General features: G+C 41.0%; 1 protein-coding gene across 1 annotated transcript in view; it reads left to right on the top strand.

Moving 5' to 3' along the window:
• KLHL1 (kelch like family member 1) overlaps positions 1 to 16,869 on the top strand; it is a gene marked incomplete at its 5' end in the record, with an annotated part of 430,814 nt that overhangs the window by 346,139 nt on the left and 67,806 nt on the right. The window contains one exon of the mRNA XM_084617931.1: positions 4,099 to 4,323. Within this exon, the coding sequence (XP_084474057.1) occupies positions 4,099 to 4,323 (225 nt within the window). The remainder of the gene's footprint in view (positions 1 to 4,098; positions 4,324 to 16,869) is intronic.

The following is a 16,869-nucleotide window of genomic DNA, read 5'->3' as shown; positions in this document are numbered from 1 at the left end:
TCAGTGAAGAAACTCCCATTGGCTTGGAATGGTGAACCATGGCACTGGGAGCTGCGAGCTGCCGTAACTGCGGATGCTCAGGTAAACAAAGGTTTCAGAGTAACAGCCGTGTTAGCCTGTATTCGCAAAAAGAAAAGGAGTACTTGTGGCACCTTAGAGACTAACCAATTTATTTGAGCATGAGCTTTCGTGAGCTACAGCTCACTTGATGAAGTGAGCTGTAGCTCACGAAAGCTCATGCTCAAATAAATTGGTTAGTCTCTAAGGTGCCACAAGTACTCCTTTTCTTTTTTCAGGTAAACAAAGCGTCTCGTTGCCCGCCAGAGGCTTACCCTGAACAAGCCGCAACCCCTGTTTTATATTGAAGACCACAACATTGTGTGCTAGGATGGGATAGAGACTGCTAACATGGCAGAAAGCATTACTCACAAAGGCTACAATGTGGGAGCTTAACGTCAGTGAGAAATCTAGGAGCATCCCTAAATTATGGACTGAATTGACAATTAGGTGTGTACCTTCAACTAGAGCAGACTGCACTGTAGAGTTGCACAAAGAGTTTTCCTCTGTCTACTAGCAAAACCTCTGTCTTACTCAGGTTCAACTTCAACCATAGAATCATAGAATCATAGAATATCAGGGTTGGAAGGGACCTCAGGTTGGAAGGGACCCCCTGCTCTAAGCAGGACCAATCCCCAACTAAATCATCCCAGCCAGGGCTTTGTCAAGCCTAACCTTAAAAACTTCTAAGGAAGGAGATTCCACCACGTCCCTAGGTAACACATTCCAGTGTTTCACCACCCTCCTAGTGAAAAAGGTTTTCCTAATATCCAACCTAAACCTCCCTCACTGCAACTTGAGATCATTACTCCTCGTTCTGTCATCTGCTACCACTGAGAACAGTCTAGATCCATCCTCCTTGGAACCCCCTTTCAGGTAGTTGAAAGCAGCTATCAAATCCCCTCTCATTCTTCTCTTCCACAGACTAAACAATCCCAGTTCCTTCGGCCTCTGCTCATAAGTCATGTGTTCCAGTCTCCTAATCATTTTTGTTGCCCTCCGCTGGACGTTTTCTAATTTTTCCACATCCTTCTTGTAGTGTGGGGCCCAAAACTGGACACAGTACTCCAGATGAGGCCTCACCAATGTCAACTAGAGGGGAATAATCACGTCCCTCGATCTGCTCGCTATGCCCTTACTTATATATCCCAAAATGACATTGGCCTTCTTGGCAACAATGGCACACTGTTCACTCATATCCAGCTTCTCGTCCACTGTAACCCCTAGGTCCTCTTCTGCAGAACTGCTGCCTAGCCATTCGGTCCCTAGTCTGTAGCAGTTCATGGGATTCTTCTGTCCTAAGAGCAGGACTCTGCACTTGTCCTTGTTGAACCTCATAAGATTTCTTTTGGCCCAATCCTCTAATTTGTCTAGGGCCCTCTGTATCCTATCCATACCCTCCAGCATATTTACCTCTCCTCCCAGTTTAGTGTCATCTGCAAACTTGCTGAGGGTGCAATCCTCACCATCCTCCAGATCATTTATTACGATGTTGAACAAAACCGGCCCCAGGACCGACCCTTGGGGCACTCCACTTGATACCGGCTGCCAACTAGACATGCAGCCATTGATCACTACCCGTTGAGCCCGACAATCTAGCCAGCTTTCTATCCACCTTATAGTCCATTCATCCAGCCCATACTTCTTTAACTTGCTGGCAAGAATACTGTGGGAGACCGTGTCAAAAGCTTTGCTAAAGTCAAGGAACAACACATCCACTGCTTTCCCCTCATCCACAGAGCCAGTTATGAGTAGACCTCATCCAAGCACACGACCATCTTGATAGTAGTGGTATGGACATATATTGTGAAGGATAGAAAGAGCACTGTGCCATTTGGATATTCCTGGCACTTGCGACCATGTCATCTGACCAGTTCACCTAGTGACTGCATGACAATGTTGAACAGGATAAGAGAGAGAATTGGTTCTTGTGAGACTCCACAGGAAGCAGGCTACTGGCAGAAATGTAATTTCCCATCATTTCTCTGAGAGTGTGTCTCTCCAGGAAGGATGTAAACCATTTTTAATACATTCTATTGGACCACTGCCACCTCTCTCAGGTGGGACACCAGTGTCTCTGGGTCAGTGATGTCAAATGCTGGAGGACGAGAATGGAGGTCTATCCAACACCCAGTTAGAGTCGGAGATCATCCATAGGAGCAACTAAAGCTGTTTCCATCCCATACCCTGGCCTGACTCCATATTATTTTGGGTCTAGGATATTAGCTTCAGTCAGATGATCTTATGGCTGGCCTTTGGCTAGCTTCCATATGAATTTGCTGGAAAAAAACTGTCAGTCAGCCATTCATGGAACACTAGTAGGATCAAACACTCAAATTAGAGTTTAAATAAAAGATTGTGTCAAACTTTAAAACTCAGCCAATATTAGAAAATAGGAAACTGTGCAACTGACCATAGTGTAAAAATATTTACTGGGTATGATCTGCCATCAAAATTGCAAAATATCTCAACTGTATTTTTAACTGCCAGATAGAAAACCTGTACATTCGAGTGCCATACCAGTTATAAAATCAATACCTGCAGCATGTAAAGTGCTTCTTAGTAATGCAAACACTGAAATGTAACAACATCAGCAATGTGTGTTAATACACCATGCAATATCACCAAACAACTATATTAAAGTTCTCTCTGTTCTGTAGATTAATTTATTTATGCAACTCACAGTTTTAAATTAAGATCTGCAGAAGAAAAAAAAAACCTGAGTTAATTGAATGTGGAAATTAGTTCATATTTCTTATAGCTTCAGAAAATTAACAGGGGATTTAATATATCCAGTTGAGCATCTACATTATTATTGCTCTATTAAACTTGGATACAAATTGAATTTAAATCACATCTGTTTTAGTTCAATTAACAAAACTACTGCTTCCACAATGTTTGTTTTTGTTTTGTTTATTGCTTCTTCTGTTCCAAAGAATGAATGAATTCTGAAAGAATTGTTTTCCAAAGAATTGTAACCTTTTATTACAGTCCAAAGAAAATAGGATAGTGAAGCTTAAATGCAGAGGGTAATGATGTTGATTTTCTCTCTAGGGATACTTAATCATTAGAGATAAAGCAATGTTAGATGTGTGAATGTATATGAAAATAAAACACTGAAGGTGTACAGATTATATTAATTATTATATGTATTTCCTATGGATTACTTTAAAACCATCTGTCATTTAGATATTTGTGATCTGGATTTAGATTAACCTCTCCTATATGCATATTTAAATTAATAGAATGCATTATTCTGTTAGACTTGTACTTGATTAAGTTAATTATGGTCTCTTTATCTCTGTGTTTCTTATAATCAAGTTTATTGCATTTCTCATCTTTCCTTGTTATATGCAAGTTACTTTTAGCAGCAGAAGCTTCTTAACTTACCAGCTAATCATGACAAGATTCCGAATTATTTTATATGTTTTGCTCTTTACAGCTTTTGGTGTCAGATGTGTAAGTAAAACAAATAACCATATTCAGAAGGAAACGTTGTTGGATGTATAAATAAATCTACTTTAACTCTGTTACTTCTAAGTCTCTAGGTGACAGTCTGTGGTATCATACCGGGTCTGAAACAAACAAAAAATAGATCTGAACTAAAAAAACCTAAGGAAGTATAGACCCAGATATGAATAGTAACTTCCCATCTCTAATGAAAATAACACTTAATTTCACAGGTTTTTTTTTTATGTAGGATACTGAACAAATGTAATGAGGTTAGTGATCTTCAGGAGTTATACCACTGAACTGTAAAAGAGATCATAAAGCTAGTACATAATGTTATTCAACTAATGATACTCTAATTCTAGAGTGGCCATTTGGTCCTATTTCTCTTCCAGGAAAAGATGCATCAATCACTCATTCATGAGCATGAACCACTCATTCATTTTACGAATGGCTTTAAATACACAGAAAAAGTTTGATAAGACTCACAAAACAAGCTGACAACTAAGTGAAGCTCTCACCTTTTGGGGATGGCGGGGTATATGAAACCATATACAGTAAATACATTATCCCATTAATATGTCTCATCAGGTGCTACAACTATAGAGAAGTATGATCTCAGGACAAATATATGGATCCAGGCTGGAGTGATGAATGGCAGGAGGCTGCAGTTTGGTGTGGCTGTCATTGATGACAAACTCTTTGTTATTGGAGGCCGGGATGGTTTAAAGACATTAAACACTGTTGAATGTTACAATCCAAAAACCAAGGCTTGGACTGTCTTACCCCCAATGTCAACACATAGGCATGGTTTAGGTAAGAAATTTAAGTTTTAAAGAGATGTAATTTGTTTTGGAAATGTATAATTCGTTCTGAAAACGTAAGTATTTTTGAGCTAAAGGAACAATGCAATAAGTAATTATGTGTGTTTGATGGATGCTGCCAGGATAGATAGTAGGCAAGCAATGTTAAGTGATTCCTGAATTGCAGCAATTCAAAAGAAATGTGATTTGCCAAAATGTTTCATATGCAGATACAAAAACAATATTCAGTCACTCCATGGTGTGCTTGTATATGAAAAATAAAAATTGGATATAGAATTCTAAAATTAAAAAAGCGACAACCAAATACAGTGTTGGGTGGAGGGAGGAGAAGAAAAGGAAACTGAAACTTGCAAAGATTGACCCAGAAGCGCAGTCTTGATTTTCTTTTTTGTCACTGGCATCCTGAATTACTTTTTATTTTTGATCAAATAGTCAAAATACGCTACACTTTCTCATGTATTAGGAGAGCCTCAGCTATGCTGAGGTACATCAGCTTAGTGTCAGTGGCGAAAGGCTTATAATTTTAAAAGCACTGGCAAGAGTGGCATTCATCAGCAGTAATAGCATCTGTAGCATGTGTGCACTGCAAGGCTGCCTCAGATAAGTGTTACCGGGCTGATTAGTGCATGCACACACTTTTGCACTCCAGAGTGCTTACAGTCACATTACTGCTTCATGCAAACCCTTCACAATCCATCAACAATTATGTAAAAAGGTAAGCCCTGATTACCTAAATCCTCACTACCAAAAAAAATTTGTCCCCAGTATTCAAAATTTGTATACAAGCCAAATTTTCCTTTTCCGAAACTCCAGTTATCTGAAGACTTCAGATATCCCTTTAAATATCTCGATTATCAAAGTGTGTGTGTTTGTGTGTATGTGTGTGTGTGTGAGAGAGAGAGAGCATATTCTCTAGCTCAGTGGTTCCCAGATTTGTTCCGCCACTTGTGCAGGGAAAGCCCCTGCTGGGCCGGGCTGGTTTGTTTAGCTGCTGCGTCTGCAGGTTCGGACGATCGTTCCATGGGCCATGCCAATGGGAGCTGTTGGAAGCGGCGGCCAGTACATCCCCTCGGCCTGATTTTGACCTCCATCAATGTAACTCCTTTGATATCCACTGATATGAGAATATGGTATATTACATGATATATTATATATTCTCATGTCAGTGGAAGTCAATAGTGTTACACCATTGTACAACCAATGAAAGGTCAAAATTAGGCCCATTATGTTCAGTAGCATATAGATACAGGGCTCTTTCTCCTTTCACACCTGTCTTATATCAGGGTAACTCACGGAATATTTTTGGAGTTACTCTTTACTTAAACTGATGAATGAAAGCCGCCCATAATACTTAAACTAAATGTGATACTTGTGAAGTTTGCTAGATTGGCTACCTTGAAGACTGAAATTCTCTCTTTATCCACAGAGTAGGTACAGTAGAACCTCAGAGTGATGAACACCTTGGGAATGGAGGCTCTTCACAACTCTGAAATGTTCATAACGCTGAATAAAACGTTACGGTTGTTCTTTCAAAATTTTACAACTGAACATTGACTTAATACAACTTTGAAACTTTACTTTGCCAAAGAAAAATGCTGCTTTCCCTTTATTCTTTAGTAGTTTACATTTAACACACATTTTACTGTATTTGCTGGGGGGGGTTGATTTTTTTGGGGGGCGGGGGGTCTCTGCTGCTGCCTGATTGTGTACTTCTGGTTCCAAATGAGGTGTGTGGTTGACTGATCAGTTCATAACTCTGGTGTTTGTAACTCTGGGGTTCTTCTGTATGGTAAAACATAGGCATCATTAGCGCAAGTTATCTTTGCCCTGAAATGACCATAGATGTCAATGGATAATGGTTTTCTTGTCTATTGCATCCCTTACCTTTCTCCTGACACTGTCAATAAGTGTGCCAACCATGCTGATGGTTTTGTGTTACATACACTTCTCCACTGGGAGCTGGATGAAGGCTACCTTAGAGTTGTCAGATGGTAATGACTGAGCTGGATCTGGACTAGTGAGTTGTAGGTGGAAGATTCTGAATAAACTTACCATTTATTTGAGCAACCCCATCCCCAGTCTACCTCAACACTGTTTTATTATATTTTTTATTTTTTGTCAGTATTAGTTGTTGGCAGGAGATGGGTGGCATGTTTCCCTGCCTGGAGTGAAATTGAGACAAAACTACTGGATAATTTAAATAATAATAATAGTTTGGGTTTTAATTTAATTCATTAGTAATCCTTTGAAATAATTATATACATAAATGTATAATCCTCTGTAAAATAAATATTGGACCAACTTCAGCTGGTGAGGGAGACAAGCTTTCAAGCTTACACGGAGCTTTTTTTGGGTTCCCAGACTTGAAGAAGAGGTATGTGAAAGCTTAAAAGCTACTCTCTCACAAACACGAGTTGGTCTAATAAAAGAGTACCTTGCCCATCTTGTCCCTATATTAAGTTATAGACATGTCTATAGAAATGATCTAGAGAACATTGACTATCTACAGTCATTTTGCCTGAGTAGGGGGACTTGACCCTAGATCTTCCACTTCCTGGTGGGTGCCTAATCACTGGAATATAGTGTCATTCTCACTCTCTCTGTGCCAGTGTACAGTGGAACAGCTTCAACAGGAGAGACTGAGGGAGTCCCCCATCAGAATAGTTCATAGTGCAGTGGTTAGCGTACTCTCATGAGAGACCCCTATTCAAATTCTTTCTCCCTCTCAGGCCGAAGGGAGGATTTTTTTCCCCACATCCCCAATGAGTATTCTAATCACTGAGCTAAAAGTTATAAGATGGGCACCACCACACCGCCTAAGTCTCTTTGTGGATCCAGCCCCTAAATCCTCCCCTCAGCATTTACTACTAGGCTCCTAACTCTCCTTATGTATTGTATAGGGAGATTGGGCACCTGACTCGGTAGATTCTCCTAGGTGGCAGGATGCCTAAATGATAGATATTGCAACACTGAGTACAGATCCCATTTATGGATTTGGATGCTGGTCTGATCCTGTTGGGCATTCTCTGTGTTTCTACATAATTAACGAACTCAGCTGTTTTTATTCAAACGCTTAGAGCCAGAGGCTCAGCTGGCGTGAGCCAGCCTAGCTTCATTAACCTCAATTGATTTACACCAGCTGAGGATCCAGCCAATTAATAACCGAACTCTCTGGCAGTTTTGGGGGTGTTAGAAATGTAAGACTGAGACTGTAATGTTTGTGTATATATAATATTGTGATTAGGCTTGGTAAAGAGTAGTCTCATTGCTGGGCGTGGCTATGGATATGGTTTAGCTGGAGAATACTTTTGAAATGTTAGATAGGCAGGGCATTTTAATTCCACTTGATAAAATTAGTGTTGATACCCTCTCTAGAGATGAGAACATCTCTTTTCCCTAACAGCAAAAGGAAAATGAGTATTATGAAACGAGTTTAAGTAGCTTCTTCATCAGATTTATTTTGCAAAAATCTTCAGCTGATTCCTAGCAGGGAAAATTTTGTTAATTTAAATATTTTCCTGTGGTCTCAAATGAATCAGCCCCCAGAAAGCAATTTTTTCCCTTGCCATTTCAATATTTTGTGGCAATTCTAGCATAACACACATTCCTTTGCCATAAATTCCTATATTTTATGTCTATTTCAGTTAATTGGCATCAGATAATTGTAATGATCCTTTCATTTTCTTCAAGATAATGCTTATCACATATTATATCAAGTTCTTAATGTCTGTTAACAATATTCTTGATCCTTTTTTATTATTGTAATCACAGTCCATAACCATATGATAGGAAGTCTGTCAATGTTTGCACTGGATTAAATCTGCATGCCATGAGAACATAGTCTAATCACTTATTTCCTTATCAACAATTGTTTAATGAGCTCAGCAGTATTCACTGTTAGACATGTGTCTGACACTTGCTTCTGATGCTGAGTCAACAAGAAAACATCACGAGCATGAGGAAAATGATGTAATTTTAAACTTATGTTTTCATCTGTGTGAAATGACAAAACATTGATTCTCGTATGGAATTCATTCCTTTTGGCTTTACTTTTACTCTTGCTATTTGACAATTCTCAGAAAAAATATTTACATATTTAAAAATCTGTAATGCAGGTATTGATGAATTAGAGAAACCAAACTGAATAAGAAGGTAGAAACCATGTATAGAGTAGCTCTTAAAATGTTTCAGTCTACTTAGGTATTTCTGAACAAGAATGTTTTGATATCTGTCCATCTGTTTTCGAAAAAAGTGTTATGCCCTATAATAGGGATGTAGCAGATTATTCCCTCCTGTCTTCCTCCCTTCTCCTTCACCTCCCTCTTAACCTCCAAGCACAAGAAAGAACCCCTGAAGACTTGTGCCTCAAAGGTGCATGTCTGAGGCACAAAGCCTGCTTAGATGGTGCTGTTTCTGCACTGCATTTTGTTCAGGTTAGTGCTTAAAGGTACAATCTATCCCTATATATCTTGTAGCCCAGTAGAATAGTATTTTGGATTAATTTTGCTTTAATTAATTTTAAAAGTATCCCAGTGTTGCCAGCCCCAAAGGTTCAAAAATCATGGATCAAGTTCCAAAACATCTTGAGATCACCTTACAAATCATGAGATTCTAAAACAAACCCCAACAACGTTGGGTTCTCTTATGCACCTTTTTATTTTTAGCCATTAGGATACTCTTGGGTCATGTTTATAAGCTTTCTTTATAGCCATTAGGGCTATTCAAAATGAAACGAAAGCTGGGATTATCATGCATTCACATAAGTCCAGGAACTGAGTCTTTAAGAGATACACAAAATGTAGCAAGATTCATGATAAAATTGTGAGAGTTGGAAACATGATATCCTAGTCTAAAAGGTAAAATGTTCTATCATGAAATGTATTCGAAAATGTGTGTCCAATCTGCGGCTTGGGGCCACTCTGACAGTTCTAAATTGTGGTCCTCGAGGGAGACAGCTAAGAAAAAAAATAGCATTTTATTACAAGTTTAAAGTGTTTTCCCTGAGCCACTCCTTGTGACTTTAAATTGAAGTGTCTGAATCAGCTCTGTCACTATAGGGAAGTTAACAGGGGCACTGCAAATGCCAAATGCCTCTCACCACTCCATCTGATCTCAAAATAGTGTCTGTACTGTGAGCTGAGAGTACTTTGAGCAGCTCCATTCCTTTTTCTGCTACAGCTACTCAGCAACATCTCTACTACTACCTGTTGCCTTTCAGGGAAGGGAAAAGAGATGCTCTGGTTGCTCCACGGCTTGCTTGCCTGCCTGCTGGTCTGTAGGAACTCATGGAGAGCAAGTTTGGAGCTTGACTGACATTGGTAAAGGATGGCTTCCCACCTCCCATGTTGCTGCTTGCAATTAATTATAAGCAGAAGCTTAAAAAGAAGAAAAAAAAAACCACTAAGGTGGTTCAGGTTGTCCTAACACATACATGCACATACATGCCTTATCCATATTTGAAAAACAAAGTGTGTTTATCAAATGAGGTAGCAAACACTTGTTAATTAAACAGCACTTGGCATCTAGTTGTAGACAAAGGCAACAGTATTTAACAACGTTAGCTGGTCTTTCTCAACATCTAATTTTCCCAGTGTAGACAAGGCCACTAATGAGACCCTGGCTATGGTGTCAAACTGGTTGTTTGTGATGTGTCCAGTGCCCACTTTGAGGGAGGATGAGACCACTAAATTACAGTATCATCCCAGGTTTCTGAAATTGAAGGAAACATATTTAAGATAAAATGACAGTGATTTTCATTTTCAGCAGTCTTTTTCTTTTACATACATTTTTACTTTTTTATTCATTTTTAAGAACTGTTTTCACAGTGGAAGACACTGCAGGGTTTGTTTAACATAGCGAGTAGACCTGGTTTGGTTTAGTGCACTGGACCGGGCCCCATAGTTTATTCTTGTAGCCATTCTAGTAATCACCTGTCATGTTTATTGCTTAAGTATGATTACACCGCTGCCGTCTAATTTGAAGAGAGCCCTTATTGCAGTCTATTATATGTTCATAAACTCCTCAGGAGTTTAGAATAAATCTGCTTTTGTTTGTTCACTGTTTTTTAATTCAATATTAGATAACATCATCACTAGCAACCATAGGTCACTCACTTCACGAAGAGGTAAGGATCAAATATACAAGTAATAAAGATGGAAATTGTTCCGAGGCCTGGGAGGAAAACATATCCTTGGGAACTGAAGCATTTGGGAGTATGGAGGGATTTCACAGCATCAGGAGAATGTCATAACCCATATGTAACCCAGGGTTTGTCATGGTCTATACTTTGATAGGAAATGTCCAATGAAAACCCACAAGCTATAGGAAATCATGACAAGGATGGTATCTACCCCTTTGAGTCAGGAGTTGGAGGCACTGTGCTTCTAGAAGTGTTGTCAATCAGATGAAGCATAGAGCCAACATCCTGACATCTCTAATGACCATCTTGGGCACTGTCAACAAGAACAGAGGTGACATCGCTGGTGTTTTGGCCAAAAGCCATTTCTGGCTACCTAAACTTTTTCTCTTTAATTTCTATATGTGAAATTATGGTTCATCTCCAATCCTAGTAAACTGTCGTGTATTGTTGAAGTTAAATAGTTAACTTACTGTTGAATAGTTGACATGCTTCACCCTAGAAGAGTAAATTTCAGGGGTGGGTGAAATCACTATTTTATCTACAGCAATGCCCTGCTGAGTCACACAAGGGTTGGAGGGGTAAGGTGTCATTTTCACTGTAGAGACCCTTGCTATCTTGCAGAACAGAATGGTTCATAGTGGCCAAGGGAGAATGCACAGTGAGGCATATGTAACACTTGCTCTGAGAAGGATGATCTTGCAACTTCTATGGGCTCAAGTTGCCACCATCACAGCATAAATTCAGGGGGACCAAGAGTCTAACCATGCTCCAATTAGCTCCCTGGGACTACAGTGGATGAGCAAGCACAGCAGCTGGTCTTCCATAATAGCACTCCTTTGAGCAATAGGTTGTAATGTGCCATGCTGCTGTGCTGTTTCTTCCTCATCTATCACACAGATGCAGTGGAAGGCAGAGGTTTCCCTGGGGTTTATGTGCCTTAGGATTTTTTTTTTTTTTTTGGCTCAAAGGCCTGTGTTACTGGCCTTTTCACCAGAGTAATAAGCAGGGGCTGAAGAAGCCATGGTGCAGATCCAACCCCCTAATAGAGGGAAGTTTGCTAAATGCTTGGCATGATACATTGAAATTGCACAGTTTAAAGCTTCCCATCTTTGCTTTCAGAAAACCACATAGCATAAACTGGCTTTTCTGAAAAATGCAACTAATTTCTAGAACTAGTCAGTACAACAATGGACAGTGGTAAAAGGAGGGAAGAGGAGGAGGAGGATTTATCTTTATTTCTCCCCACCCTCCTCTCCCCGCAGATTCTTTGGAATAGTTCTCTGACTTGGCTCATTGTGGGATCACATAAGGTATATTAATTTATAAACAGTTCCATTAGGCTAACTCTGAGATAAAGGTACAGATAGAGTTATGGAGTCTCTGTGTTACTCAAGATACAGTCACAGTATTTCTGAATAAAGTGAATTATTAGGCAAGTTTTACATGTCTGCAATTTTATCACTCTCCCAGGAATTCAGAAGTTTCTTTAATTTATTTTGAAAACCCTCAAGGCCCAGATATTTAATAAAGGCTCTTTCGCTTCCCAGCACTCACCCACATCCAACCACCCTTGGTAACTTTTCCCTGAATAAAGGAAAACTGCACATTGCATTTGTGTCCTTCTATAATTCATCACACATGCATATTCTTCTGTGTTTAATTTTTGATTTCAGAATTTTTTCTAAAGAACTAGTATCTTTTGGATTATGATTTAATTGCACCACCAAACTGCAAGACAAGTTGGACTTCGAGTCAGACAGCTTATATTAAGACATACACATTATCAATAATAGCGAGTGATATGTAAAAAATTACAAAGGAAGTATAATTATTTATTTATAAATGTTCCCTCTTTTTATGTTCATGCCTGTGTAAAAAGTACTTCTCCCAGAATATTTTGAATATTCTGTAATAAGTATATTTTAATGCAATGTATTTTTGAAGTGAGTTACCTAATACAAAGGTATTTAGGCCAAGACACACTCTGAATTAAAAAGAGAGGCGTGAGCCTTAACTCACCACCACCATCACCAGCAAACATTTCACCCAGTAAAGTTCTAAATGAAACTAAAGGCAGACTGATACTACAAATTGACGTTGGCACAGCTGCACCACTTTAATGAAGATGCTCTAAACCAATGGGAGAGAACTCTCATAGAATCATAGAATATCAGGGATGGAAGGGACCTCAGGAGGTCATCTCGTCCAACCCCCTGCTCAAAGCAGGACCAATCCCCAACTAAATCATCCCAGCCAGGGCTTTGTCAAGCCTGACCTTAAAAACTTCTAAGGATGGAGATTCCACCACCTCCTTAGGCAACGCATTCCAGTGTTTCACCACCCTCTTAGTGAAAAAGGTTTTCCTAATATCCAACCTAAACCTCCCCCACTGCAACTTGAGACCATTACTCCTCGTTCTGTCATCTGCTACTACTGAGAACAGTCTAGATCCATCCTCTTTGGAACCCCCTTTCAGGTAGTTGAAAGCTGCTGTCAAATCCCCCCTCATTCTTCTCTTCCACAGACGAAACAATCCCAGTTCATAGATTCATAGATATCCAGGTCAGAAGGGACCATTACGATCATCCAGTCTGACCTCCCGCACAACACAGGCCACAGAACTTCACCCACCACTCCTAAAAAAAACTTCTCACCTATGTCTGTGCTATCGAAGTCCTCAAATCGTGGTTTAAAGACTTCAAGGAGCAGAGAATCCTCCAGCAAGTGACACGTGCCCCATGCTACAGAGGAAAGCGAAAAACCTCCAGGACCTCTTCCAATCTGCCCTGGAGGAAAATTCCTTCCCAACCCCAAATATGGTGATCAGCTAAAGCCTGAGCATATGGGCAAGATTCATCAGCCAGATACTACAGAAAATTCTTTCCTGGGTAACTCAGATCCCACCCCATCTAATATCCCATCACAGGCCATTGGGCCTATTTACCATGAATATTTAATTACCAAAACCATGTTATACCATCATACCATCTCCTCCATAAACTTATCGAGTTTAATCTTAAAGCCAGATAGATCTTTTGCCCCCACTGATTCCCTTGGAAGGCTGTTCCAAAACTTCACTCCTCTGATGGTTAGAAACCTTCATCTAATTTCTAGTCTAAATTTCCTGGTGGCCACTTTATAACCATTTGTTCTTGTGTCCACATTGGTACTGAGCTTAATTAATTCCTCTCCCTCTCTGTTATTTATCCTTCTGATAAATTTATAGAGAGCAATCATATCTCCCCTCAACCTTCTTTTAGTTAGGCTAAATAAGCCAAGCTCCTTGAGTCTCCTTTCATAAGACAAGGTTTCCATTTCTCGGATCATCCTAGTAGCCCTTCTCTGTACCTGTTCCAGTTTGAATTCATCCTTCTTAAACATGGGAGACCAGAACTGCACACAGTATTCCAGGTGAGGTCTCACCAGTGCCTTGTATAACGGTACTAAAAGTTCCCTCAGCCTCTCTTCATAAGTCATGTGTTCCAGTCCCCTAATCATTTATGTTGCCCTCTGCTGGACTCTTTCCAATTTTTCCACATCCTTCTTGTAGTGTGGGGCCCAAAACTGGACACAGTACTCCAGATGAGGCCTCACCAATGTTGACTAGAGGGGAACGATCACGTCCCTCGATCTGCTGGCAATGCCCCTACTTATACAACCCAAAATGCCATTGGCCTTCTTGGCATCAATGGCACACTGTTCACTCATATCCAGCTTCTTGTCCACTGTAACCCCTAGGCTCTTTTCTTCAGAACTGCTGCCTAGCCGTCCGGTCCCTAGTCTGTAGCAGTGCATGGGATTCTTCCGTCCTAAGTGCAGGACTCTGCACTTGTCCTTGTTGAACCTCATCAGATTTCTTTTGGCCCAAACCTCTAATTTGTCTAGGGCCCTCTGTATCCTATCCCTACCCTCCAGCATATCTACCTCTCCTCCCAGTGTAGTGTCATCTGCAAACTTGCTGAGGGTGCAATCCACACCATCCTCCAGATCATTAATGAAGATATTGAACAAAACCGGCCCGAGGACCAACCCGTGGGGCACTCCACTTGATACCGGCTGCCAACTAGACACTGAGCCATTGATCACTACCCATTGAGCCCGACAATCTAGCCAGCTTTCTATCCACCTTATCGTCCATTCATCCAACCCATACTTCTTTAACTTCCTGGCAAGAATATTGTGGGAGACTGTGTCAAAAGCTTTGCTAAAGTCAAGGAACAACATGTCCACTGCTTTCCCCTCGTCTACAGAGCCAGTTATCTTGTCATAGAAGGCAATTAGATTAGTCAGGCATGACTTGCCTTTCGTGAATCCATGCTGACTGTTGCTGATCACTTTCCTCTCCTCTAAGTGCTTCAGAATTGATTCCTTGAGGACCTGCTCCATGATTTTTCCAGGGACTGAGGTGAGGCTGACTGGCCTGTAGTTCCCAGGATCCTCCTTCTTCCCTTTTTTAAAGATGGGCACTACATTAGCCTTTTTCCAGTCGTCCGGGACCTTCCACGATCACCATGAGTTTTCAAAGATAATGGCCAATGGCTCTGCAATTACATCCGCCAACTCCTTTAGCACTCTTGGATGCAGCGCATCCGGCCCCATGGACTTGTGCTCGCCAAGCTTTTCTAAATAGTCCTGAACCATGTCTTTCTTCACAGAGGGCTGGTAACCTCCTCCCCATGCTGTGCTGCCCAGTGCAGCAGTCTGGGAGCTGACCTTGTTCGTGAAGACAGAGGCAAAAAAAGCATTAAGTACATTATCTTTTTCCACATCATCTGTCACTAGGTTGCCTTCCTCATTCAGTAAGGGGCCCACACTTTCCTTGAGTTTCTTCTTGTTGCTAACATACCTGAAGAAACCCTTCTTGTTACTCTTAACATCTCTTGCTAGCTGCTGTAGGCTTTGTAATTCCATCTCCACAAGAGGCAGTAGCCTTGTTGGCAGGAGAAGCTCTCCCATCAACATAGCGCTGTCAACCTGGGGACTATGTCGCTCCAGGGTGTGGATTTTTCATACCCCTGAATGATGTAGTTATGCTGAAGTAAGTATGTAATGTAGACCAAGCCTGCGGTTACACATTAAGGCTACAATCCTGCAAAAACTGATGCATATGCTTTACTTTAAGCATATGAGAAGTTCCATTGGGGTTACATATATGCTAAAGTTATGCATGTGCATAACTGTTTACAGGATTGAGGCCAATTTTGTTATACATTAGGGAGTAAGGGTAAAAATCACCCCGTATGCAAAAGGCCCACAGAAGTCCTATGCGCCCCTTATTTTCCGTTTAAGACTCATTTTGAGATCTTAAGTCACACTTTGGCCTGGTGCTGGTCCTATCCACAGTGATGAATTTCACTCATACCAAATTATCTAGTAGTATTCAGCAAAATTCTGAATAACTGGTAATATATACCATCAAGCTTTCTGGAGTGTCTCAGGAATGTGAGGGCCAACCTCAGGGTGGACTGTTAAGAAGCAGGGCACACATCCCAAATTGTTTGTGAGTTCTACACTTAGATTTCATCAACCAATTATCAAATGTGAACTCCGCAGACACTGTAACAGCCTCAACATGGTGTCACAGACAGTCCCCTTGGGTACTCCAGTCTGTGTTGCCACCCAGGTAAGCTTGACTTTGTGATAGATGGCGCCTTGGACCGTACACCAAAAATCACAACAAAATGCAGGTTACTCCTAGTCCCAAAGGACCAGTCACTTACCCCGGAACAACTGTACTTTAGATCTTACACCAAAGACATCGCTTGTAGCCAATCCTATAATAAATTAATTAAATATTTATTAACTAAGAAAGAGAAATAAGAGAGTTATTTGTAGATGAACACACACACACACACACAAATGAGTTACAGTCTTAGGTTCAAAAGGCAATAGAGGCTGCTGTAATGTGCAAGTTCTATATGTCCTCTAGAGCAGTGGTTCTCAAACTTGGGCTTCCGCTTGTTCAGGGAAAGCCCCTGGCGGGCCAGGCTGGTTTGTTTACTGGCTGTGTCCACAGATTCAACGCTCGCGGCTCCCGCTGGCCACGGTTTGCCACTCCAGGCCGATGGGGGCTGCGGGAACCTGCGCGGGCCGAGGGATCTGCTGGCCGCCCTTCCTGCAGCCCCCATTGGCCTGGAGTGGTGAACAGCGGCCAGTGGGAGCCGCGATTGGCCGAACCTGCAGACGCGGCAGGTAAATAGACTGGCCCAGCCCGCCGGGGCTTTCTCTGAACAAGCGGTGGCTCTAGTTTGAGAACCACTGCTCTAGAGGCCCAGCCTATGTAGCTGGTCATCCATTGCTTATGCTTAGACATCTAGCCCTCCAAAAGTCCCAGCAGCATAGAGATCAGTTTCTGCTTGTCAGGGATTTTTGTTCCCTTCCCCCAGAGTTCAAGATGAT

Source organism: Lepidochelys olivacea (assembly GCF_965140295.1).
Source record: "Lepidochelys olivacea isolate rLepOli2 genome assembly, chromosome: 1".
NCBI lineage: Eukaryota > Metazoa > Chordata > Testudines > Cheloniidae > Lepidochelys > Lepidochelys olivacea.
The sequence above is the reverse complement of the archived record's forward strand: the minus strand, read 5'-3'. Positions and strand labels throughout refer to the sequence as shown.